The sequence below is a fragment of the Solanum dulcamara genome, chromosome 8 (assembly GCF_947179165.1).
Source record: "Solanum dulcamara chromosome 8, daSolDulc1.2, whole genome shotgun sequence".
Taxonomy (NCBI): domain Eukaryota; kingdom Viridiplantae; phylum Streptophyta; class Magnoliopsida; order Solanales; family Solanaceae; genus Solanum; species Solanum dulcamara.
Genome location: NC_077244.1, coordinates 50,671,670 through 50,699,245, shown reverse-complemented (window position 1 = coordinate 50,699,245; position 27,576 = coordinate 50,671,670). Strand labels below are relative to the sequence as shown.

Genomic DNA, 27,576 nt, shown 5'->3' with positions numbered 1-27,576 from the left:
TCTTTTCAAGGCTCCCTTGTTCCTTATACATAATAGACCTTGAATGCTTGCTTTGAGTTGATATAGCTTATGTGTGAACAACATTCAGACTTCTGCTTGTGGTTTTCTAATCTGAACCGTAGCTTTTACTTGATTTATGAGAAATGCCAAATCTGATTTGCAAAACAGAAATTGCCACATCCATTCAGTCAAAACCAAACCCACCAAGGACTATTTTGGTTGACCACCAATATCCATTTTAGCTGACCAAAACTTTTGTTCATGAACCAAATTGTAGATGGCAACTAAGCAACTGAATGAACCATCACACTGATTATCAACTTCCTTTCCTTTATAGCCCTTTCTCTTATTTAACTACTACGACTTTTCTGTCGATGAATTCATTTTAATCTTTCGTTCTCAACATTGTTAACTCAGGTGACCATTGAAGACCATCCACATCTTCCTGGGAAACATGCTTCTGTGCATCCTTGCCGACACGGGGCTGTGATGAAGAAAATTATTGATGTTTTGATGTTGAGAGGAGTTGAACCCGAAGTTGACAAGTACACTCTAATTTCTTTTCTAGTATCCTTGTGTTTTCCATTAAGAATTATACATAATCGCACTTACATAAGACCCATATGATTTGGTTACGTGGGGATACTTGCAACTCGTAGATGTATGTATGTTTGATAAAGCATGGCTAGGGAACATTTAATTCTGTTAGTATGTTGCATTAAAAGAGCTATACTATATAGCGACAAACCAGAGGGGAGGTTCTGTTCATTGTGGCATTTGTTTTTCAAGAAAGTTGATGCTTTGACATTCAAATTTTTAGGGATTCACTGGTGTCTCCCCTGATAGGTGTTTACCTACCTTGCATATTGTTCTTCACATCTGTCTACCATGAGAAGGTTTCCCGCAGCTGCAGGAGCATATTTTAGCAGTGGTAGACGTGGTAGCAGTATCAATAATAATGACTGAGGCATTATTTCAATCCTACCCTCCTCCATCTAGCTTTTACCAATGACCTCAAGTTATTAATTTTACTAATGGAGGAGTATACCTTTGGCATCAATAGAATATCTGGGAACAAGAATTTTTGTTGATACTTATACTCAAGTCAATTTAATTCCAGTACTAATTTTAAGACAAGTCAGGATTTCTCTAAAGCTAAGTTACCTCTGTGTGGTTAATTGATTCAATCTCAACTAGTTTGTAACTTTGTATCGCCTACATGGATACTTTGTTTTATTGCGTTATGTTTTTGTTAAGTCTTTATTGATGCAAAGTGATCTTTTATCTTTCTCTTCCCTTTTATGAGCTTAAATCATCATTTGTCACACCTACTAATGGTGCATTGGGAGGTTCACTTAGGACACGAGCAAACTATCTAAGCCGGACTCTCATTTTATCCTCTATGTTTGCTACTTGCATCATCTTTCTGATGTAATTATTTCAAATGCTGTCATATTTTGTATGGTCGTTGAGACATCCAATTTAATATTCACATTCTACAACAGTCATCTTATGGATCTATTGGGACTTGAAGGGCAAGTCTCCCATATAACATTACAGGTCTCACAAAAACTTTCTTTCCATCTTGTTAGGTATCTTTTTATAGTGTTACACTTTGTGACACTCCTATATCATTTTTTGATTATTGAGGATCTCCTTGTGGTTTAGATGGCCCAGCGACAGTTGGCTGTATAGGTTCGAAACTCAGGGGAGTATGGGCAGCTCCTCTATCATCCTCCCATTTAAATACCGGGCTTTGGTCCTCATGGGTTCAAATTTGTGATGTGTGTTTAACCACAACCCCTAATATACAGACTTCACTGTTGAGCCAAAGCCCTGGGGATGTAACTAGAGGTGTCAAAATGAGCTCAAATATAGATAACCCGTCCAACCCGCCCAAACTTTTATGGGTTGGGCTCAAGATAATTTGTATTGGGTTCAATCTCAACCCATTCAAGCCTTAACCCATTTTAAAAGAATCTTCAATTGAGCCCAACTTAATCTCCAATTTCAACCCGTTTTGAGCCTTTTTATTTTCATTGGTGTAATGTATATTCTCATATTAAAGGTATGAATTACTATCTATTTTATATCTTTTAAGATTAATCTATCCATTTGTAAATTTTTATTTTTATTTTCTTGATTTGAAATTCAAATTATGGTTATAAAAGATAAATAATAATATGTTATAATTAGGTGTGTTCATGGTCCGGTTTGACTCGGTTTTTGGCTAAAACTAAACCAAACCAATTAAGACGGTTTTTTTTTAATATTCAAACCAAACCAAACCATTATAGAATATAAATTCTATCGGTTTCAGTTTTATCAATTTTGTCGGTTTTATCGGTTTGGTTCGTTTTTTACGGATTGAAATAATATATTTTATAATGCAAAAAAATTGACAAACTTATTTACTACCTTCATATTGCAAATCAATAGAATTTCAAAACAACTGTCATTAATCTTCAAAGATACCTGAACTCATTCAGAGATAGTGAGAACAAAAGAAAAATATATAAGCTAAATAAATTACCATCTAAAGTCCAAGCTAGATATATAAGAGAGAAGCAAATATGGTTCCAATAATAACAAACTTGAATATGTCCTGACTGGAACTATGTCTGATGTTCTTGTAAAGTATATAAGCTAAAATGATAAGCTCTAAAAAGGGCAAAATATCAGCAACATAAATCCATAAGTTGGTGGATTGTTCAACGCCTACGGTCCATGAAGGAAATGACTTCAAAAATAAAGAATTGACAGCCTGGTTTGACTGTCCAAGTTCGATACCAAATCTGAGAAGAGTAACCACCAGAACAAAAAGAAGTCCTTCAAGAAGCATCATTTTTTTCACTATTGCATGAAGTAATTGAAGCATTCCAGCCGTGGCCAATAGAAAACTTGCTACTTTACCTTTCTCCAAGATGAAACTATTTGAAAGAAAACTGAAAGCACGGATCAGCACAGCAGCATATGCAAAAATAGCCTCGAAAGAAATTACAAAATTTTTACCACGAGGAAGGTATCAACTACTGCATAGTAGTACAACCTCCACAACAACAAAATTAAGAAGGCTAGCCCATAAAAGGTTAATTATATACATTACTTTTTCATTAATCAAGTGGAAAAAAATAACAAGGTCTTTAAACAGTCCTCCGAATGATCAACTTTCAACACAAAAGAACTATATACCCAACTGTCACCAGAGAAAGATCACTTAATTGCTTGCATAAAAGTGTGATTAAATACAAAAATAAGTCAATAGCATAATCCAAAAGTACTTCAGGTGAAGCAGCAGCAAAAACCTGAAAATTAACTACCAAAGAGCAAAACAATTGCACTACGAATTTCTATTGCAACATCCAAACTAATCAATGCTCAAGGTTGTGCCAACATATTCTGAAAAAAGAAAGAAGAAAGTTTAACAAAGTAGGTGTTAAAACTTTTTAAAACATAAAAGACATATTCATAAAGAGTTAAATGTGTAAATTTACCTTTTTCAACTATCTCAAGTTTCTGAATTTCTTCTAAAAGATCTTCAAGCTTGCATTCTTTGGAAGTTGATCTTAACCATTGTTGAGTGCAAATAAGAGCTTCTACTGTCTTTGGAGATAAAGAACTTCGATAAGAGTCAAGAATCCTACCACCAGTGCTAAAAGCTGATTCAGAAGCAACAGTAGAAATAGGAATAGAAAGAACATCTCTTGCCATCCTAGAAATAATTGGATATCTAGCCGAAGAAACTTTCCACCAAGCCAAAATATATAACTCTTTGTTCTTTTCCAAATCATCTACCAAGTACTTCTCAAGTTCTGATTTATTTTCAGTATTGTCTTCATCTGCCAAATATTTCTCCCATTGTGATTGCCATATCTCGTCACTATGCATGGTATCAATTTCATCATTCAAGCTTGTTTGACCACCAATTTTATCGGTATGAGTCCCACAAAAAAGTACTCATGTAGTAATACAAGCGACTCAAATTATCCATCACCTTTTTTGATTTTTCGGCTCCCACCAAACAACCATAAGAGTTTTTTAAAAAATATTCCACATATTTCAACTTGTATCGAGGATCCAAAACAACAACAATGAATAATAACTTGTTCATACTTTCAAAAGTACCCCAGTATTTGTTAAATTTAAGCTCCATCTTTTTAGCCATGCCACTCAAAATAGAATCTTCACTACGAACATATTTGCAAATTATCTTTTGAAGATTAAAGATCTCATGGAAGAAAGAATTGGAAGTAACATATGAAGTTCCTGAGAATTTCCAATCATCTATCGATGGATGCCCTCCCACATTATTTGTTTCTAAACAATACTTGAGGTACTTGTGATCATCATCATACATTCTTGAAAATGCCCTTTCAAATTTTACAGCTATATCTAGCATCATATATGTGGAGTTCCACTTAGTCTCAATATCTAAAGTCAAAAGACCACGAGTGTCAATCTTAACCTTCTCGACAAATGACTTAAAGGAATCAAACCTTCCAGCTAAGGACTTAACATATTTGCTAGCATTTCTTACCTGAGAAATAGACTCATTTTATTCACCGAGTCCTTCTTTCACGATCAAATTTAAAATATGAGCATTACATCTAACATGTAAGAACTCATTTCTAAGATGCCTCCTTTCCAATCCCCAATTCTTCTCTTCAAGTGTTTAATTGCAGAATCATTAGAGCATTATCTAAGGTCACCGTGAATATGTTATCACTTTCCCAATCAAATAAGCATGCCTCAATCCTCTTAGCAATTGTTTCACCCTTATGATCTGATGTTTGGAAAAAGTTGAGAATTTTCTTTTTTAGATTCCACTCATCATCGATCCAATGAGCAGTGACAAACATATAAGTTAGATTTTGAAGTGATGTCCACGTATCACTAGTAACACATACACGTTGATTATGAATAAGCTTTTTAAGCTTTTCTTTCTCTTCTTGATATATTTTCAAACATTGTCTGACAATTGTCAAGCGAGAAGGTAATTGAAAATTAGGCAAAGCAACTGCCATTAATCTCCTAAAACCTTCCCCTTCAACAACTTTAAAAGGTGGTTCGTCAATAATGACAAACTCAGCAATGGCTCTCCTAATCTCATTGACGTTAATCACAACCTTTTCTACAGTACATGTACTATATGCTTGTTCTCCTTTTTTAACTACCTTGATTCTTGATTAATTTCTGTCAATAATTCTAAGAGGGGAAATAGGAAAAACCTCATTTAAATGTCTCCATAGCGTTGAGGTCCCATTCGTATTTTCAGAAGCAAAGTTACTAGTACAGTAGTTACATTTCGCCCTTTTCTTACCCCATTTATCAAGATATTCAGTATAGTGTTTCCAAGCGCCTAATGTTTTCATGTCACTACTCTCAAGGCTACGATCAGGGTCGCAAAGAGTTGTTTGTTTCCGCTTTTTAGCATGATTGGGAGTAATATCATGAGTTTTATCACCGTCAAGTTTAGGTTCCAGCAAAGTAGTTGGAGATACTTTGTTGGTTACCTCCACTGGCTCCACCTCTTTTTGGGTAGTTGTAGTTTTCATCTGAAAAAAAATATCCGAAAATCTAAATAAATAGAGAAATCCAAAACCATTAGATAAAAACTAAATCAACAGAAAAAACCCAAATCAGTGAAGAAAATCTAAAATATCAGAGAAATAAAATAAAAAACACATACAAGATGAAAGACTAGAGAAACAATTCATTCAAGTAAAACTTCAAAGACACAAAAATAATTACACAAACAAAGAGTAGGGAACATACAAAAAGTAACCAAAAAAGTAAAAGGAAGAAAAAGTTACAGATTTAAAGGGATTAAAGCTTCTTGCACTCAATTGTTATCGTGAGAGACTGAGAGCAGAATAGAGGTCTACAGGGTTTGGGGAAAATAAGAGGAAACTGAAAATCTAACAAGGGAAAAAATTATTTATGCTAACTATTCAGTAAGGTTTTTTTTTTTTTACTTTAAACGTAAATGGGCTTGGGTAACATGGGCTAGACTTTTTTCTTGGAATGGTCCTAAATTATGAAGAAGTTAAAAAATAGATAAAGTTTAATAAACATAAAAAAAAAAAGGGAAGCCCGGTGCACTAAAGCTCCCGCTATGCGCGGGGTCCGGGGAAGGGCCTGACCACAAGGGTCTATTGTACGCAGCCTTGCCTTGCATTTCTGTACATATTTATCGGTTCGGTTCTGTTTAGTTCGGTTTTCTTTATGGGTAACACCAAACCAAATCAAATGTTATCGATTTTTAAAAATCTGAAACCAAATCGAGCCGGTTTTCGGTTTATTAAATCGATTTGACTTGGTTTATCGGTTTGGATCGGTTTTTCGGTCTCGTTCGAACACCCCTAGTTATAATTATTGTGATTAAGAGGGTCAAATTGGGTGGGTCATGACCCAACCCGAATTATAGTCCAATTGAGCCCAACACATTTGAGCCCAAAGTAAATTTGAGCGGGTCATGACCCAACCTGATTTATATTCTACCCATTTAATATTCTTAATTTCAACCCAACCCGCCCATTTGACACCCCTAGATGTAACACTCCTCTATTTGTGCTATCATGTTTTACTTATGTGTTACATTTTTATCTACCATATCATTCTGCTCTAAGATGAAGATATTACACATTATTAAAATTGGTTGGTTAAAATGGAGAAGTGCTCTGGGTATTATGTAATAGCTAACAATGTGATAGGTAAGTTCTATAAAAGTGGGAGATGGGAGAAAAACAAGTTTTGGGTAGATGTTTGGAACAATCAGAACCCACTGAAGGATACCTTTTCCTGACTTATTTGTCATATGCAACAATCCTGAAGCAACTGTCAAAGAATGTTGGACTGATCGTGGATGAGATCTTTCTTTTAGAAGATTATTGAATGATTGGGAGGTGGACAGGGTGGTCAACATGCTTCTTCTACTAGAGGACTTCTTAGGCACTACCTCAAATTCAGATTCTATGAGATGGAAGCACGAAAATGATGGAAAATTCTCTGTTAAGAGGGCTTATGAGATAAGTAATGCACATCAAAACAAAAGACAACAATTTTTGTGGAACAATGTCTGGAAAAACATAGCTCCAACTAAAGTAAAATGTTTTACCTGGTTGGTAGTAAGAAAGGCTTGACTAACACAGAGGTTTTGAAGAGAAAGAGGTGCATTATAGTCTCCAGATGCCAACTTTGTGGCGAAACAGAAGAGACAAATAATCACCTCTTTTTGCATTGTAAATTCACTGCACAGTTATGGGCCTTATTTCTTACCCTCACTAATACAAGATGGACCATGCCTGAACACACTGCAGATCTGCTGAGTTGTTGGGTTAGAAGAGGAGGGAGCAAAAGCTAGAAGAGATGGTGGAAAATCATCCCACACTGCATATGGTGGAATGTTTGGAAAGAGAGAAATAGCTGAAGCTTTGAAGATAGGTCCAATTCCATTCATAAAGTTAAATGGAATTGTATTGTATCTTTTTATTATTGGTGTAAAAAGATAGAAATAGATGAACTAGAACTAGTAGATTTGTTAGGTTCTCTGTAAGTAGCTTCCTCCTACTCTTTGTCTGCCTCTTTTTGAAGGTCTCCAGCATATCCTTAATGCTGAGGAATACAATGCTACCAATTTCAAAAAAAAAAGAAGAAAGTAAGTTCTATAGAACTATTGTAAGACTAGCAATGTTGAGTGAATATTGGACTGTTCAACACATCCTCAAGATGAGTGTTGCAGAGATGCAAATGGTTAGATGGATGTGTGCAGTATATGAGATTAGAAAAGATAAAAAATGACTACATTGGCCTGAAGGTGCACGTACCACACATTGAGGGTAAAATGAGAGGTTGCTTGAGATGGTTTGGTCACGTCCTGAGTCGACCTCCAGATGCACGGTCTGTAGGTGTGAAGTCATGTAAAGTGAAGATGCTTGGGTAGATCTAAAATCACATGCAAGCAGGTTGTCTTGAAAGACTTACCATCTCTTGAAATCAATGCAGACTTAACAAAAAATAGATCATAAATAGAAGGAAAGGATTTCTATATGCAAATACTAATTAGATGAGAATATGTTTTAGTCATATGCAAGTAGCACACATTTAGGTCTTATGCTTTCTTGGAGTCTCTTAGCACTATTAGAGATTATTATGCCAATAGGAAATATAGGAACTTATAGTATTTTTCATTTTTTTTTAAATTTCCGTATAATGTTGGTCTGAGATGAATTTAAATGGAAAATATGGTCGGTGAGAATTCATATAGCCAATGCGAACTTGTTTGGGACTAAAGTGTAGTGTTGTTGTATATCAAATCATTCTGTTAAAAACCCAAGTCTATATCTCTGATTATTGCAGTTAGGCACCGCAGTCCCTCTAATCTCTCTTTATTTTCATTATTATGGGAAGTACACTTGGAGTGATATGCTCAATTTTATTTCTACTTATTCTAAGAAGTAGATGCAGTGTTTCTCGACAGTTTCAAGTCCTGGTTGACTTTCCTGCTATAGTCATATGTTGTAGCCAATAAAAGAAAGAAAATAAGAGGGTTTGTACCCAATGGTAATGATTACAATGATTCTTACGGTAGCCACTGATTCTTTCACTATCATAAAGGTAATTCGAGAAGGTTTTTCCTGGAGTAAAATGTGCTTGTTTTAGACTTAAGATTTGAGACATGTGTCCCAACAACTGAAATGCACGAACTTCCTAAATTTGGATTTCCTTTTAGTTTCTCTACTTGCATCAGGTTTGTCTCCTCTTGAGTGTTGATCTCAATCACCATTTGCAGGTATCTTTTCCTGTTCTTGAAGTTTGTGGCTTCGGTCATTCCAACAATTGAATATGATTATACCATGGACTTTGATCTTGGTAGCAGTAGCACCTGATTTGCAGTCAACTTCCTTCGGTCAGTAACAATGGTGTTTAGTTTTTTTTCTTTTTTTACCCTAACTAGCAACATGATTAGTATGGACGTTGTATTTTTTTCCAGATAGATGCTGCACATAACATGTCAAGTCAGTCAAATACTCTGATGATGATGCCTATGTTGGTGTGACGAGCAATAATTGTACAGTGTTTATAGACGTTGTTCTAGAAATGTGAAGCATGCATGATGAATTATCAGCATGCCTTGTTTATTTTGTATATTAACAAGAATTTAGGTCATTCAAGTTAGCACGATCCACTTGAAGGCTGAAATTGTGTATTAATGAAAGTTAACCGGATGAAAGCTACAAAAATGATAAGTGATGGTGTTTTGTTTTCTGTATCAAATGTCTAGGGTTTGCACTAAATCTCCATTTTACTATTCCTCTTCATGTTTCAACAAGGTTGTTTTAATAAAATTAGTGTCTGAAATTAGATACTTAGGTGAAAGCCATTGCAAATTCTATATCAGTGTCCCTTTTAGTTTTATGTTGATTGGATGCCCCCTTCTTTTTTTTTCCTTCTAACAGAGTGCACAATATTTTGTTTCAACTGTCGCTAATTCAATTTAAGAATTGATACACCTAATAAAATGTTTGAAAGTATGCTTAGGGCTTTAAAATTTGAGAGAACAAAACTTGAATCAGTGGTAGGGGAGGCAATAACTCTCAATCTGTGAAAAGAAAATTATATTGGTAACGACTACTATAAGCTTATTATTTCTTACCTTCATTTTCCTCCAATCTAGGAAAAATAGCAAACTCTAGAAGATAGGACTTGCGTTTGGGAAGGTAGCCATTGAGCTGAGACGTGCATATTTAGCTTTTAAACCTAAAAGTGTTTTTTTTTGAAATTACGGCCTATTTATTTTATATTTATACATACAATGTCTTGTTCTTATAGTTCAACTGTATTTGATGATTAACGGACAAGGACATTGGCAACAGGGTATGATTCTCTTTTATAAAACCCACTTTAGTTTATGTTGCCATAATATTGTATTTGAAAGGTTTAGAATGATTTCTTCCTCGAAAAACTATGGGGCGTCTAGAATTAGTGACAATCAGAAGATATATTGATTTACATTTAATATTTAATTGCTTATTTACTTTTCAAATTGGTCATTTTTAAATTATTCCTTTTGATACCTTTTTCTTGCAACATCCTAGAGGTCAGTAAATACAGTAGTACACAAAAATATTGTACAACTTATCTTCTTCAATATGGCCTCTTAGGCTCCAATATGATCTTGAAATAATTTTGTTTTTGATGACTAATATAAGTTATATGCATATACTTGTGATTGTTATTTTTTGGTATACATTTATAATTATGGTTCATCACATTTTTTGATTGATTGCTAAATCAATGGCTAGCATTTTTTGCTGTTGAGTAACAAGATACTAATTTTTCCCAGCTTATGCATCCTTTGAGTGGTAAACAATGATGAATCATTGGAATAACATCATGTGCTAGACGAAGAGTTAAAACGTTGCTTAGTAAATTGTCCTCCCCCTTTTCTTGTTCAATTCTAATTAGTAGGAAGGTTGATATATATTCAATTGCTAATATCGGGTGTACATGGACCGGGTTGGTTCGGATTTTTTACAAATCAAACCAAACCATTTGTGTCAAGTTATTAAATCTATAAACCAAACCAAATCAATAAAAGTCGGATTTTTCGATATCAATTTTTCTCGGGTTTTCCGGGTTTCTCGAGTTTTTCATAGTATCTAATAAAAAACACAAATCAGTGCTTCTTAAAAAGAGTTCTAGTACAAAATATCAACATATAAGATGGAGGCAGAACACTGTTTGAAGTTTTAACTTTATAATATAACTTTATAAGATGAGCTTTTTTTGTATATTATTTAGATGTATTTTTCAAGTCCAAATCTAAAGGAAAAATTACTTGATTGAGTGCTTTTTAAAAATTAATTACTGATTTTAGCAATATTTTTTATTTATTACCATTTATAGCAATATATAACAATATTATGATAAATCTACACTTGTATTAAAAGTGAATTATGCATACAATATAAATGTATTATAAGTGTTTTAAAATATATATTATATTTGTGTAGTAAGAAACTAACATAATGTATTATAAGTCTATTAAAATATGTGATAAATGTATTATTCATCTATAAAACTTGTATTATATATGTTTTATAAATAGTTCTCTGCAATATGTATTAAAACTGTATTATAAATGTATTATAAGTGTTCAGTGAAATTATTTTTTTATTGCTATAAATGGTAAATATTTTCTTAATATTGTATATTTATGTAAGTTTCCCAAATTTAAATGTAAGAAAGAAAACAAAAATTATGAAAAAATTTTAAAAAATATTTATAAATTACATTTTAATAAATATTTTTATGTATAATATAATTTTAAAGTAGTATATCTATAATCGGGTCGGTTTGGGTTCGGTTTGACTTTTTTTAGTTAAAACCAAACCAATCATATAGTGGTCGGTTTTTTTTTTTCCAAACACCAAACCAAGTCAAACCAAACCACTAGTCGGTTTTTTTTTCCGATTTGGTTAGGTTTGTCGGTTTGGTGCGATTTATCGGTTTGTCCCGTACAACCCTAGCTAATAGGATAGGATAAAATTAGTTGTAATATTAAAGCTTAAATGCAATATTAAGTTTATGCATTCAATTGTGATAATTGTTTTACCCTAGCAAAATATACTATATAAACCATCAGCATATTGCGAACGCCAGCACGGACAATACCCATCTAGTATATATATATATATATACATATATATATATATATATATATACACACATGTATGGGGGTATTTGGATGGACTTTTTTTTAAAGTTGCTTATAAGCTAAACGCTAAAGTCATAAGTTAGGGACAATCCAACTTTTATATTATCCAAACACTCACAAAATTTTTAAAAAAAAACTTAAAAGTCAAAAGTTACTTAAAATAAGTGAATCCAAACGCCCACTTAATGTAAACTTTAAAAATGTCTGATAATATAAAAGTTATTTATACTAATGATATATACTAACTTTATATTATATAGCATCTGAATTTCATGTACATATTATACATATTATGTTCAAATGATGGAAGAAGCATGGGAGGTAATTCCATATAGGTGAGGGCCTATGTCTCTCTCCATTTCATGTGCGTTTGTCTTGTCCTCAAGTAGAAAAACATCAATATTATTGCGTCTTTACATGCTCTTAATATTCCTCTATTTGCTACCAGACACTATGTTTCTCTCCCCACCGGCCACCACATTTGCCCTGAAATCCCAACACAAGTCCTAATTTTGCTTGCCGAAATGGCTACAATACCCTCTTGGACTTTGCTTTTTTGTATCGACGCGCAAAAATATTTCTCTAGAATCTCCGGTGCTTTTGGGTAGAGATGTCAAATTGACTAGTTGATTCAATTAATTGGGCGACTCCAAAGTGATCCGTCCAAAAGTCACTTGGGTTGAAGTTGGATTGAAATCAATTATAGTACATAAAATAACTCAATTCACTCAATTTTTATTAAGTTTTAATTAATTTATTTTTTCTTTTCTAATATTTTAATATGTCTAATAAAATTATTATTTTCTTTATTATGGTTATATAAAACATATAAAAAATTAAAAATATTTTGACAAGATTTTTCATTGATCGATTCAAAATACATATCAGCCCAATTTTCCGTAGATTGAAATAATCGAACTGACTCAAATATAAACGGGTTGAACAAGTTGTGTTTTCATAAACTACTTTTGTCACAACTGAATCTCATCAACTTGTTTGATTTAAAAAAAGGAGCACCAACATATGAATTGAGATAGAAAAAATAATATTTTTAAATCATATTTATATTATATGTATTATATTGAATCTACTCTGAGAAGCTTTTAACATTGTAACAAAATTGATTTTTGGTTCAAGAAATCCTTTAGATCCTAAGTTATATTCTACATGTAATTATTTTGTATATTTATTTTTTGGGATAATCTATCGGTGGCCCCTTAAAGTTGACACGAACTTTCACTTAGATATCTAAATCAGGATATGTTCATTTTAGACATCTTATGTAAGGGTCTGATGTGTCATGTTGACACTTTTTACACAGTTGGCACCTCGCGTGTTTTTCACCTATTTGAGGCGCGTAGAAGCTGTTTTTTAATATGATGTGGCAACACACTTGGCTTATAACGGTAATATCTCTCCCATCTATGTATTTATACCCTTTCTTCTTCAATTTTGCCCTAATTCTTAGCTTCTTTCTCTGATTTAAAAAAATCAGTTTTCTCTCTTCTTCTTTGTTTTTCTCTCTTTCATGTCAAGCTTCTCATACACTTCCATGACGAGCTTCTCCAACTCTTCCATGACCTCTTTGGATGAATGTGGATATTGTAAATGTGGTAATGAAGCATAATTAAAGACTTCTTGGACCCAACTAAATCCAGATCGTAGATTTTTTACTTGTAAACTTTCAAAGGTAAAGTAATTATTTATTTTTCTTAAAGTTAATTATATAGTTAATGGTGGGCTTCTAATTTATTTTTTCTGATTGATTTTGTAGAAAATGGGTGGCTATGATTTTTTTATTGGTATGAAGATCTACATCCTCCTCAAGCAAATAAGGTGATCTGGGGTTTGTTGAAGAAAGTCAAGGCTTTTGATGAAAAAATAAATCGAGCAAGAAATATATTTATTGTTGGTGTCATCGCTACTAGGTTGGTAATGTTTGGAATATGGACATTGAAGTCTAATTGTTAAAATGTGTTGTGTTGTTCAGGTATAGGTGGTGTTCTATCCTTAGGTATAGGTGGTGGTCTAGTATTATTTTGATGTTGTTGTTGCTGTAAAGTTATTTATGTTTTGGATGAAATGAAACTTCATGTTGTTGTTGTTGCTGTAAATTTCTAGCAAGGCTATATTTGTATGTATTTTGATGTTATTGTTGTATACAATTCACAATTCACATCTTGTTGAAGTGAATACATATTTCACTTATTAAAAATTCCTAACAAATTGTTTGGTTTATACATGAAAAGTTCAAAAATCCTACAAATTGTTGGATATTGTGATAGCTTTTCATTGCCTTCATCAATGGTATTCTGCAAGATATTTGAGAAACAAGGCGACAATTGCATTATGTGACATGACAATTTAATACCAAAAATATTTAACAATATCACAATGTAACTCAAAAACATAATCCACAATGAACTCAAAGTTAACATTATGCTAAATACCAAGATCAGTGAATCGGTTTAATAAGGTTACAATCCTCAAAAGTGTTTAATAGTACTAGAATAAAGCAAAAACAATAATTGTTTGGTTATTACGTTACATAGCAAAAAGTATTCAAAGCTGGTGCTGCTGTTACTTCTTCTTTTTGTTTGCCATTTGCTGCAATTGGGAGGTAGTGGCAGCATCTCTATTTTTCCATCTCAAGCCACTTGTTTACCTATGACCTCATACCTATAATGTCGACGCATTTAGCACCCATAACATAATACGAACAGGTATATACATCAATAGATCATAATCCACAAGTCTCAAGATCTCCTAACAACCCAACAATAGTCTACATTTAATCCTGAAAGGGTTATTGGCCTTCTAAACAGTTTTCACCATAATTAAATTCAAAGATTGGACCTTTATCACTAGTCAAATAATAATCATGACCCACATCATATATTCCCTCTCTAAACAATAATTGACAATCATTGCTTAATATAATGTAGATTAACGGGAGAATTCATGCCTAGGCCTTCAGATACGGAGTCTGGATGGTTAAGTCTCCTATCCTAAGTTTCTTTCTCTGCATGAATCAAGTTCTTCGACAAGATTTCCTTGCATTAGGAATCTCTTCTTCCCTTCTCTCCAAGCCTAGAGCAGCCTTTCGGGGGTTTCTAGGGTAATCCTCTTATATTTTGGCAGCTAAGGGAATAATGAGATAATAAAAATACGCCATCTTTTCATTCTATCCCTCAAATCCTGCCACATCGGCCTAATTCCCGCCACAACGGCCCACATAGGAAATGCTCAGTAAAATGGACATAACTTTTTACTCTGGACTCCAAATAAGGTAAATTCAGTGGCGTTGGAAAGAAGACTCATAGATCTTTAATTTTATAGGTCATGAGCCACCTAATTCATTATATACTGAGAGATATGGTTGTTTGAAATTGACCCTAGTTTAAACTCAAGTGTGAAACTAAATCGGAATGACACTTTCAACTTAACTTTGAGATAGGGACATTGTACGTCCTTAATTCACAACTAATGCACTCACATACCAAGGAATTGATCCTAGTCTTATAATGAATGGGATTCGTATACCCTTACCGCAAATATTTTAGTAACGACAGGCTAGGTCGTTACACATGCATTATGGTAAACTGATGAAAATTTTATCATTTAAACTTATATGAAGTGAAAGGATCTCTAGCTTTTGCTATGTGATGAATTTAAAATAACTTGTATATAATCTTAAAAGTGTAATATTTTTATTAGAAAGAACCTAAAGGTTAAATCCATGAAATTTAAATGTTGGATCCTCCTCTTCAGCTTGAATGTGAGGGCAATTGCTTAATCAATTTTTTTAGTGCATATATAACTCAAGCGTGGAGGTTACTTTTTACTAGGTGGATACTGAGAGTTTTTGTAGGCCTTTTCCTGGATTGGTGTCGTATATATGAGATATGACAAAGTGAACTTTCAAAACTTCGTATTGGAAGATCATTGCTTTTCCAAGTGTGATTCCATCTGTACTACTAGTTAGCAAACAGTTAGAAAATGAAAAAAGAAGAGTTTTACCATCAATGTACTTCATAAATCTTCTGTATATGCCCTTTTGATGTTTATTCTCTACTGAAAATTTTAGTAAAGAGTCGATTTTTAGTACTATGTCGTGTTGTTGAATGACTTAACTTCTCCTTTGAATTACTAATATAGTAGTTTTACATAATTGTGTTTACTTTTTTGTAGTATTCAACTTTTTTGTTTGGATGGTATCCGATCTTCTTATGCCCCCGACTTTTAATCTCAGGTGACCTCCCACAGATGATAGTTGCCCTTTGTTGAACAGTGGTGCTTGAGGATTATTTGTCAATATTTCATGCAGGAAGACTTTTAGATTTTGTTAATGGAGTCGTACTTTTAATCTGCTTAATTTTTCATTTTTCAGGGACTTATGCTTCAATATGTTGTGAGTTCAGTCTTTAAAACTCCAGGAAAGTTGATCTACTTTTTTTCTAATTGTTAAAACAACAGTTTTGTAAGTTCACACTATATCATGACTCCTATACAATGATTGATTTCAACTCTATCGCAGGCCTATGAACCACAAGGGAGGATAATTTTACAAGCTGCATCTAAGATCCTTCAAGATCGAATGAACAATTTTATTACTCATTTTTTGGGTTATTTTGTTCCAATGAATGTATTCTTAAGGGTAAACTTTTATGCATTTATTTGGCATATTTGTACATCAATATATCTTTAGAGGCTTATATCTGTGTTGTTGTAACTGCATCATAAAAATACAAAATGTTGGGCCCGTGCTAAGCGCGGACACTGCCTATCTAGTATATAGAAATGTGAAGAGGAGGACGACCAAAGATAGTTTGGTCATTTCATAGTCAGTTGATACAGCTAATAATTGTGTCGAGACCAACGATGCCAAGGTCTAAATCTCCAGCTACCAACTTCCGCACAACGTCTTTTTGCCGTTGAAACCACAATTCCAGATTGGGTATCTACAACAAGGAGAGAAATTTCTCATGTAACCCAAGTAAATCGTGGGTTTTCCTGAAATATAAGCTCTAGGTTCCAAAGAGTTAATCAGAAAAATCCAATGCTCAAATGCACAGAGAAGGCGTGCCCTACATTCTTCCTAATTACTAAGTGTAAAAATGTCAACAAAAATCATAATTAGAGGGGAAAAAACATTAATAATGCATGTCAAAGAAATGGAACCTGGATACGTTCTAAACTTGTAGTCACCAAAAAGCTTATGAGTTAAGAGTTCAACTAAAGACATATCTATTAGCTAATATATCTATGTACATAAGGAAGGCAGCACCTACATTCTTCCTAATAGCTAACCTATCCAAATAGCTAATTCAAAATCTACATTCTTCTCATTTAAAATTGAGAATTTGACAAAAAATAAGCAAAAGTCAAACCGATTTTTTATGGATGCTCTCAGTACATTTTCTTCATATATGGTAACTTTGTTTCTCAATTTGATCTTCATCAAGTTTTTCGACTTCGCTGCTGGTAGACAAAGTACTTATAATTTTTCTTTTCTTGATGATGTTGCTATTTCAAACTTGGGGAAGATTTTGCATGCGAATAGGATCATGTAGATGCTTAGATCTGCTCTCTTCACCCATTTTAACCGCAGAGCCTACATTTTTTAGGACTCCTTGAGTAATGCATAAATCAAAAGAGAAAAATTAATCGCTAAAAAGTTGATGATTATATGGGATACCTCTTGTACTCCTCTTTGACTCAAACATTAGAGTGGAATCTTTGAAGTTTTTCATAGCTAGAACTCAAACTGAAAATGGAGAAATTACTAATCAACTAAACACAAAGATAAAGAAAGATTCAAACAAATACAAAGAATGCAAAAACAATTTAATATAAATAGAAGAATACAACTACAAAATCCAAACTATAAATCAAATCCCTAAAAAGGAGATCAAATCGCAAAAGATACATATAAAAAATGTGATACCTAAATCAATGAGATTGTTGTATAAATCCTTTTAGAGATTATTTCAATTTCTAGAAAGAAAAGAAAACAAAATCTGAAATCCTTGATGAGAGAAAATCAGGATTGTTGAAGATTGAAGATTAAACAAGGAGAGAATTGAAGGAGAGAGAAATTTTTTTAAATTTGAAATATTTTAAAATTTGGAGAGAGAACGTATGTGAGAAAAACATGTCATTCATATGAGTTAATTTAGGACCTAAGAATACCATTAATTTGCTATATAAAAAATATTGTTCTTTTTTATAATTTTTTTTAACTGTTGTTGTTTTCAATAAATAAGTTACAAATTTTGTCTAGTTACATAATTTTCCCTATATTTATACTAGATATGATAAGGCCCGTTAACAGGTTCAACATTACAATCTTAATTTATGTTTATACGTGGTCAATTATATTTTTAAAAAATAAATTAATTTTAATAGTTTAGGTAAACACAGAGAATTAGAATTTACATAACACTTTGCAAGTAAGTTGTCTTTTTCTATTTCTATAAAATTAAGCAATATCTTATAACTTATTTATGTTACCACAACTAACATTAAAAACTTATGTAATTTAATCGCTACGGCAGACACAAATATTGAATTAAATAACGAACATATGTTAAATATAAAATATGCCACATTCTTTAATCATATGCATTAATCTCATATTAAAACTTCAGGCATGTTTCGAACTAGGTGGATGTGCATAATTATAAATTTTATTTAACACGCATAACCAATGTTACTGCTTAGTGATTCATACAAATTTAGTTAATAAAAAAAAAGTGAATGAAAAAATAAAATAAACGGTTGAATTGAAAATTAGGAAGAATTCTAGAATATATTTATACTCCACTGAAAAGATGAAAATAGTAGTTAAAGGTCACTATATGATGGCTTTTTTTTTAGGAAAAGAATGATTCTAGATCCTTTTTTTTTCCTTCTAAATTTATTAATAATAACTCCTATGAAGAGAGTCTGAAATTACAATTTGATCCTTCATTATCCTTTTCTATACTAATAGATAGATATGAAAAGACCTGTTTATGGACCCAATATTAATAAATTAAATTATGTTTATAATTTCTTAATTATTATTTTTTCATTAATATTTACATCTAAACATGACTGAAAATAATAATGAAGATCACATTTTACGATTAATCATCTTTTCTATTTCTAAATTGTATTAACATAAGCTTATTTTCTCTAAGTTATATATGAGCTAACATTTTTAAAATTCAAAGCTTATATGTATAAAAAAAAATGCTAATGCACATAATTAAGAATAATAATATGAATAGATCAAAGAAAGAGCAGACTAAACAATGTGTAATGATCCTCCGGGTCATTTTCTTCGTTTTTTGATTTTTCCAGCATTAGAGTTTTTCTGTAGCGACCCCAAGTCATTTATGACTTACTGCCTTATGCCCGTTTTTCTGTTTTTAAGCTCTTGGAGTTTGAACGGTTGACTTTGGTCAAAACTCCCGAAATACGATCTCGGAACGGAGTTTTGACTGTTCCATCAGCTTTGGAATGACCAAATTAGGCTAGTACCATGGTCGGCGCGAGTATCGTTTGGCGCGAGTTTGAGGTCGTTTAGCGCTTTAGCTTTTGAAATTTGACTCAAGGTTGACCTTGGTCAATATTCTTAGAAAGCGCGCTTGGATCAAAATTTTGTAAGTGCGGTTAGCTTCTGAATGTCGATTTGGGTCTAGAACGACCTTTCGTGCGGTTCCCCAGACTTCCGATCTCATTTCAAGCCTTCTTGTGGATTTTGGCTCAAAACGGTGTTGGATGTGGGACCCACTTTTTGTCGAGATGAACTCGGATGAAAATTCTGAGTGTTCCTTTGAGTCCGAAACGTCGAACTTAGTGGGTTAGCATATCTGATTTATTTTTATCGGGTTCTGAATGAATCTCAAGGGTCCGTTTAGAGACTTTAAAATATAGCAAAACTGAAATCTGGTGCAGCCCTTTTAGGGACCAGATTTTGAACTTTTAGTGACCAGATTTAGATTTTTTGCGACCAGATCCGTTTTTATTTAAAGCCAAAAATCAGCATTCAACCTTCACTTTCAAAACACGATTTTTTGAGCATTTGAAGTCCAAATTGAGAGATTCAAAAGCCCATTTCACGTGGAATTTCGAGGAGAACACCGTGGTAGTGTCAAAATTGATTGTGGATACTCCATTCGAGGTAAAGTTTGAGTTTTTGCTGCTGGTTCGAATGGTTTTTGAGATGATCTTTTTGAAAACTTAGGATGTTGATTACTAGGGCATTTCACGTCCGAATTGAGTGGTTCTTGAGTCTAAATTGTGGAAATTTTCGCGAGGAACGCGTTGTTAGGATCGAAAAGTGACTTATGAGCTTCGTTAGGGGTGGGTTTTTCAATTCTAGTTGTTGTATTGTCCATTTTCAGATTGGAATTTGAGGGATCTTTGGAAAATTATATCTTGGTCAATATAGGTCTGAATTGGGTGATTCAAAGCTCCAAACTGTGGGGGTTTTCGTGAGGATCGTCATTGTATAGTTGGTTTCAACTATAGGACCTTCATTTGAGGTAATTTCTCAGTTTTTAGCTGTTGTCCCTCTTTCCTGATTTTTTTCCTGTTATTGAAGAACTCTTTTGCATGCGCCAATTGCTTCCATTCCGAGCTTTGAATTGTGCCCCATTTTGGGGTACAAGTTTCTTGTTATGCTTATAACCTTTTTACGAAGTTAATTTCGGGATTCCCATCACGGGTCCCACAATCCCGTTTTAGATCCGATTTTGGGTCCATCTCTAAAAAATGTGATATTGGTGCCAAAACGTCCGTATTGATGAGGTGATCAATATTTTGTTAGCGTGGCGGCGATTGGAGGTGATTCGGAGGTCGAGAACTTCATTCTAGTGAATTCGGAGCGCTCGTGTTCGGCTTCGAGGTAGGCTACAGTCTCCCCCTTTTGACTGGACTTTGGTAGATATCGTTTAGCATTTTTACATGTGACTTAAGTGAGTATTTGCAGAGAATAGCATTTTCCTCATCCTATTCCATTTTCTTGTTTTCCGGGTGAGCTTTAGGCTAGAATAATCCCGTGAAATCCTTAGATTAGGCTATGGGCCTTGGTTGTGGTGTTGACTTAGCATTATTATCCTATTAGAATTGTTATTGATGGCCTTAGGCTAGGTTTGAGCCTTAGGTGCTTTAGCAGGTATTTTATTTCCCTTATCGCTAGGTGTAGCTTCCGATAGGGTTTGTTATGGATATCTTACCTTAGTGCTAGTGCTGGAGACCTCTGTGGATCGTTGTAGCCGTAGGTTTGACTTAGCTGTGCTCGTTGGGAGCTGAGATAGCATATTTTGGGGTAAGACGTCGATCCTAGAGATATTTCTCCCCCTATCTAATTTTGAGTCATGTCTCAATTGTTTCGCTTTTGTTTGGCGATAGGCTTATGATGCCTTCTTATCTATTATTCATTGTTGTGCCCGAAACCGTATTCGAGGAGCGATTGAACCCCAGGTTAGTTCCTTTGCCTTGTCCATGCTGTATAATGCATTAACACGTATATGACTTAGCTTAGACAATAGTCAATTGGTCCTAACCAATTTGTAATAATCACTGACAGTCATTGCCATTGTCTCCGCAATAAGCCTATCCCAACCTTCACCTCTAGATGACAGAACAAATACATTAGCAGCCTTATGAATCCTAGGCATATCGACTAGAGTTGTGTTCGTCGATTACATATACTCGAGTCCAACCATCTTTCTGTTCATCCAAATTCAATTTTTTCTCCACATATTGAAAATTATTGTTACCAAAAATCCCTATCAGAATGATACAGATTCATTAACAGATACAAACATCATCACCTCCAGAAAACTCCTTCCTATATTCCCACTTAAGAACATACTCAAGAACACAAACTTTTTACCCAGATTTAATCCATTTTTAAAAAGTAATAATAAAAAATTAATATCAACAGGCTAAACAATCTTGATAATTTTCAATGGATCAACCCCACTTTCAGTTAAAGTTATCACATGAGAATCAGTAGGAACCCAAACAAAATTCAAAAGATTACATTTTTCACATGTTCATCATTAACTCTCCATGACGTGGCGCTGATGTGGTGCTCACTTTGAACCATAAGACGTGTGATAGCTTCTTTCATTTGAGAGATTCTGTAGTCCTTACAAAAACCGGAGAAACCTCTACTATCAATACAAGTCAAATTTCGGTTAGTTTTTTCACCAACTCTTACGGCAAAGAAACTGTAATGTATTATGTACCTTATATGACAAGCTAATGTTATGCCAATAAAATATTTGTCTATACTTGAAGAGAATGAGTAGTTATCTTATTCAAGAACCATACTACTTAATAACTTCCATTATACTCTATAATGAAGAGTACTACATTCGAGGATTAAGTGATAAACTCGGATACTCATGCCAAACAAACGAAACGTTTGACTAATTTGAGATATATTGCAATAGACTAACTTTACAGGTAAGTGAGCAATAAGAAAACAAGGAATGTAGGAGATTAACAATTTTAGAAGAAGCTTACATGGAAATCTTGGTTCAATAAGCAGAATTCCTTCAACTTAATGGACAGATACGCCTCAAATAGCATTCCTGTTAAACAGTACAACATTTATGAGAAATTCATTGTTCCACAACAATAATTATTTTTCGATTATTATTGTTTTGCATAATGAGTTGTTAGGTTTAGGATGATTTGAATTTTATTTTTTTTATTAGAATTTGTTTAGTTTGTTTAGATATATTAGTTATCTTGAATTTCAAATTATGCAGATTATCGTTTTAAGTTGGCTACTTAAAAGACTTTCTATGCTTAATAATAATATAGAGAGACATTACTTTCAACCTTTTTGCTGCACATCATTTTAAAAAAAAACAAATAGTTTCACTTAATAATTGTTAGTAAACCCCATTATGAAGAGTAAAATGTTGACAGATTATGTTGTCTTTACTAAATTTCTTCAACAAAACAAATGTGGTGGTTGAACATAACCAACCCCGTTTAAACAGTAAAAGTTGTGTCATGAGAAAAAAAGGAGTGCAAAAATTCGTATCTCTAACAAGTTTAAATGAAAATTTACCTAGTGTAATTGCCAGCCGCTCATGGATTATGTAAGTCTTGAATTACGCTTCTACCTACTTTAATTCTTGGAATATGGGAAATGTTGGACCACTAGGAGTTTGGGCCACTCCGATTGGTGCAACTTTCTTCTAACTGTGGGCACCCTTTAATTTTTAGGTTCGATAATATTGTGAGGCGTCGCATGGCATCTCTGGATGGCAGATGCTCTAGTTTTTCACAGTTACATAAACTTAACTCTTTCAATGAAACAAGGTTGCCAAGCCCATCCAACAGAGCTTCTAACAATGGACAATCACTGATCTCCACATACCGTAATTTGGGCATGGCATCTGAGAAGTCCAGATGTTGTAGCCGTTTGCACCTCACTAGATGTAATGTTTCAAGAGAAGTAAGGTTGTCAAGTCTATGAGGAAGAGCCTCAATTCCGAAATCCGATATATGGATATGTGTTAGGGCAGAGAGTTGCATAAACTGATAGGGCAGAGAATCCCAGTGCCCACGTCCGCTCACCCCCAGATTACGAAGGGACAACAGCTGCTGAATGCCATTAAAAATCAATTGAAATGCCTCAAAATCCATCTTCTCTGAGAAAGGACCAATTTCCAATGCCCTTAACCCGGTGAGACGGTGAAGGCCCCCTGCGGGTAAACTAATCAATTTGGGACATTTTAATAAACCCAAATACGAAAGTGAAGGCATTTCCCACACATGTAAAGGCAAGGAAACTAAGTTGTTACAGCAGATGACCATCAAAAATCTCAGAGACCAACAATGCTCTAGCATTACACTTGGTAAACTGTCCAATCCATCACAATTCCATAACGTAAGACTTTGGAGGGAAGTCAAATAATTCTCTCCACTGGGAACAGGAAAAGAACTGAAATTGGGGCAGTACTGTATTTCTAATCTCTTAAGAGAATGGAGATTGTACAAGCTTTGTGGCAATTCACAAAACTCTCTGCAGCCTGAGACCGATAGGTTTTGAAGAGAAACATTGTTGCGTAGCATCTCATCTGGAAAACAAGTGAGCTCTTTCACATCATCGACACTAAGCCCTACGAGAGATGTCAAGTTGCTGCACAAGTTCAACAATGGAATTTCACTGTCAACTCTTTCAATTTCTAATTCACGGAGGATTTCAAATTGATTTGGAGTACTTTTTAACAGTGGACACTCTTTAATCGTCAACTTCTCAAGCCTAGGAAACATTCTTACTCCAATTTCATCTCCCTTCCACTCAATAAGGCTAGACATATCCTCCAATACTAGTTCTTTCAATGACGGGAACACTTGGATATTGCGGCTTGATCCAATATTCTTACCATCAATACCATAAAATGTAGGTCCGATGCATTCCACCTTATGTAACTTTAACAGCTCAAGATGCCGAAGCAATTTCAGTTGGCCAAGCGATGGAATTTCTTTGCATCTTTTGCAACCACTTAATTTCAACATGACCAAATTTGGTAGCAAATCTTCACAGAACCATGAAGGAAATTTAGTCCCTAAATAGTCCACTATTGCTAAGGTTTTCAAGTTAGGATGGGGTTGAAGACCATCCAAGACATATTCATCATTGATCTCACTTCCTTCTAGTTCGTCATGGAACCACACATATGCCAGCTTGTAGATATTCGATTTCTCTTGTAAATGTGCTGTTCGAGCTTCTTCTCTATTACAGACCAATTGGAGACCATTGATCGTCAATTCACCTCTTAGGTTTTTCAAATGACCTAATTCTTCTATTTGACGACCTTTCTCTAAACCTACCTTGAAAAACTGTAGGGTTTGAAGACAAGTCAATTGTCGCATCTTAAGTGGCATCTGAAAATGTTTTTTATCACACTGAAAACTGTAATAAATGTGCCTCAAACTTATCATATTTCCCATCTCATGTGGAAGTTCCTCGAGTGAATGGCAGTCGTTGACTCTAATTGTTTGCAAATTATAGAGCTCGCAAATGGAGTTAGGCAAGGCTGTGATCTTAGTGTTGGAGAGATCAAGATATCTCAAGTATATTAGCTTCCTGATTTTGGCTGACAACTCCTTGATTCCTGAACTGGACAAATTTAAAACTCTTAAGAACTTAAAGCTCAACAGCATATCTTCCGATATATAATTGCTTCTCCAAAACAGTGTGCACAAACGTTCTGGATCATTTATCTTATCTATTTGATCCCTTGGTGACTCCCATCCAAAATAACGAACTTGAGAAAGTTTTTCTCCATCGTCGCTCTTCGGATCAAATAGTTTAGATTTTAAGATATCTCCAGCCAAATCGTGCACAAGATCGTGCATCTTACAGTGTGTTATACTGTTGTGCTCATCTAACTTAACATCTTGCAGCAAAGAATTTTGCAACAAGATTTGAAAAAACCTGTGCCCAACGTCTTCCATCATAGTGGTCTCTTGACATGGATGGAGAAAGCCTTCTGCCATCCAGAGTTGGACAAGTTGGTCCTTTTCAAACTCAAAATCTTTTGGAAACATTGCAAAGTAAGCAAAGCATTTTTTAAGTTGTGGAGATGGTAGATAACCATAGCTGAGTGTTAGGATTTTCTTTATGCTATTTTCCCCAGCATCATCTTTACGTGCAACAAGGGGGTTGCCATCAAGAATTGCTTGCCATTCATGTTTTTCCTTACTGCGTAGGAGGCCTCCCAACACACTTGCAGCCAACGGTAGACCTTGATACATTTTAACAATCTTGTTGCCCATGCTCGCTAATTCTTCTGGAACCCTCCCATCAACAAATGCTTTTTGTTTGAAAATAGCCCAACAATGATCTTCTGTTAATTTTCCCAACATATGAAGATTTGCTGCTACTATGGATGCCACCCGCTTCATACGAGTAGTCACGAGAATGCAATTTCCTCCGGATGTATTTATTCCTCTCAATGTGTCCACGAACTCATGCCACAATGTAGAGTCAACACGCCACAAATCATCCAGGACTAGCAAGTAGTTTTTTCCTCCCAATTCATCTTGTAACTTCTTGACTATTATATCTCTCCTTCGAACCTCAACTTTCCGTCAGCTCTTAATTTCTGACATCTCAGGTAGACACAACCAAGCTCTCTTTTCAAAGATTTGCTTGATGTGTTCATCATTGTAAATTATCTTAGCCACAGTAGTTTTCCCTAAACCCCCCATACCCACTATGGGAATGGTGCACAGAAGAGCATTCTCCTCTCTCAGGTTCAAAATCTTCTCCTTTATCTCAGCAACATCCAAGTCTCTACCAATAACATCTGAAGCAACCACTAAGGAATCTGTTTCTCTAATTGGTAATATTTGCCGAGAAGGAACCATTAGTGATTGGAGACCGAGGTCTTTGGCTAACTTATTGATATCAGTCAACTCTTTATTGCTGTTGTTGATTTTTCGAGACATTTTTCTCTTAAAAGCATTATGAGAAAAGAAACCACTGACCTTTTTCATTGGGCTGTTTCGGATCTTCATCAATTGTGCTTTGAGAGATTCATATCTGAATCGATCAAACACATTTTCAGCATTTTGAGCAACTCCCTCAAGCCTGTTGAGCCATTGTTCCACAGACTGTTGTTTCTCAATTTGTGGTCTTTCAACGTCATGAATGAAAGCTTGGATTAAGGATACATTTTGTGTAAGCATTTCCAGATCTTTGTTGAAATCCCTTGAGCTGTTGATCTCCTCAATTGTTAGAGAAAGCAGTTTCTCAAGCAAAACTTGAACAGTAGTACCAATTACAAGATCGGCCATTGTTGTGTTTGCTTCTTCACAAAATCTTCTTTCTCTGTAACACAGTCTTCTCAAAGTAATAAGTCTTCTATTGCTAGTTGTTTGCACGCCACTAAAAGGAAGACAATCATTCAAACAGTGATAAAAAATAAAAAAGGCTGCTAAATACCTGTGGATGAGAACCAAGTTTTGAGCGTGTCAAAATGGATCCTTTTTCCTCTTATATTCACTTGCTTGATGGTCGCATAGAGAGACTTAAATTGATTAATTTCGACTTAGACAATTAATAAAATAAACTAACAAAAAATATTGTTTTTTGATTGTGACAGACATAATATTATACTTCATTCGTCCATCTTTACTCGTCCATTATTAAGTTTACATAGTTTTTAAGAAATTATAAATAAAAGGTTAATTTTATCATATCACCCTTTGAATATAATAAATACAATGTCTTAAAAAATAATTATTAATTAATAATAAGAGTAAATTAGAAATTAAGTATAAATTATATCTTAATTTCATAAATTGAACAAATATTATTTTACATCTATTTTTAGTATCGTGGAAGGAATATTTACGTAACAAAAGTGTCAACGGAGGATACATTGGACACCAAAGTAGTACATGAAGCAGGAACATTAGTCAAGGAAGTTAAATAAATTGTTTCTACTATAATTATATTATATATAAATTGAATGTCACAAAATCGAATAGATCCTAAAAATTACCCAAGACAAATAAATTCCTAAGACATGGATGCCTGAATGTTATATTATCATGTATTTAATTTGTTTAATGTGCATTACAAAATTTTATAGCACTTGCTACATCAAATTAAAAAAAAACAAAAAAACTGAAGCTCTCAACAAAAATCACAAACAATCACCGTTTCTACGTGCTTAAACATTAGATATGCACGAAAGAAAGACAATAGCCTGATAAGGCTTCAAAGACCATTGGGGCATGGACTGATACCAATGACATGTGCTATTGGAGTTGAAAGTACACTTCTCTTGATATGACATATATTAGAAAAACCTCTTTTATAT

At 34.0% G+C, this 27,576-nt stretch overlaps 2 protein-coding genes and 2 long non-coding RNA genes across 5 annotated transcripts; 1 reads left to right on the top strand and 3 right to left on the bottom strand.

Annotated features, from left to right (window-relative positions):
• The first annotated feature begins 391 nt into the window (after positions 1 to 391).
• On the top strand, positions 392 to 9,394 carry LOC129901259 (uncharacterized). Its single transcript, XR_008769801.1, has 3 exons — positions 392 to 545; positions 8,792 to 8,908; positions 8,993 to 9,394. It is a non-coding gene; the product is annotated as an uncharacterized LOC129901259 (long non-coding RNA).
• A 7,487-nt stretch (positions 9,395 to 16,881) lies between these two features.
• Positions 16,882 to 17,548, bottom strand: LOC129901251 (uncharacterized). The gene is made up of 2 exons (XR_008769797.1): positions 17,418 to 17,548; positions 16,882 to 17,333 (listed from the first exon to the last, which is right to left on the bottom strand). It is a non-coding gene; the product is annotated as an uncharacterized LOC129901251 (long non-coding RNA).
• Positions 17,549 to 21,652: 4,104 nt separating this feature from the next.
• On the bottom strand, positions 21,653 to 25,651 carry LOC129901303 (putative disease resistance protein At3g14460). 2 transcript variants are annotated; one of them, XM_055976449.1, is made up of 3 exons: positions 22,803 to 25,651; positions 22,247 to 22,314; positions 21,653 to 21,891 (listed from the first exon to the last, which is right to left on the bottom strand). In XM_055976449.1, the coding sequence occupies exon 1, from the start codon at positions 25,649 to 25,651 to the stop codon at positions 22,895 to 22,897; it is 2,757 nt and encodes a 918-aa protein (XP_055832424.1). In that variant the 3' UTR covers positions 21,653 to 21,891; positions 22,247 to 22,314; positions 22,803 to 22,894. The 2 variants fall into 2 exon arrangements, with proteins under 2 accessions (XP_055832424.1, XP_055832425.1); XM_055976450.1 differs by having other exon boundaries at positions 21,653 to 21,888.
• A 186-nt stretch (positions 25,652 to 25,837) lies between these two features.
• Positions 25,838 to 26,545, bottom strand: LOC129899933 (disease resistance protein RGA2-like). The gene has a single exon (XM_055974930.1). It carries the CDS (start codon positions 26,543 to 26,545, stop codon positions 25,838 to 25,840), a length of 708 nt encoding a protein of 235 aa, XP_055830905.1.
• Between the last annotated feature and the right edge of the window lie 1,031 nt (positions 26,546 to 27,576).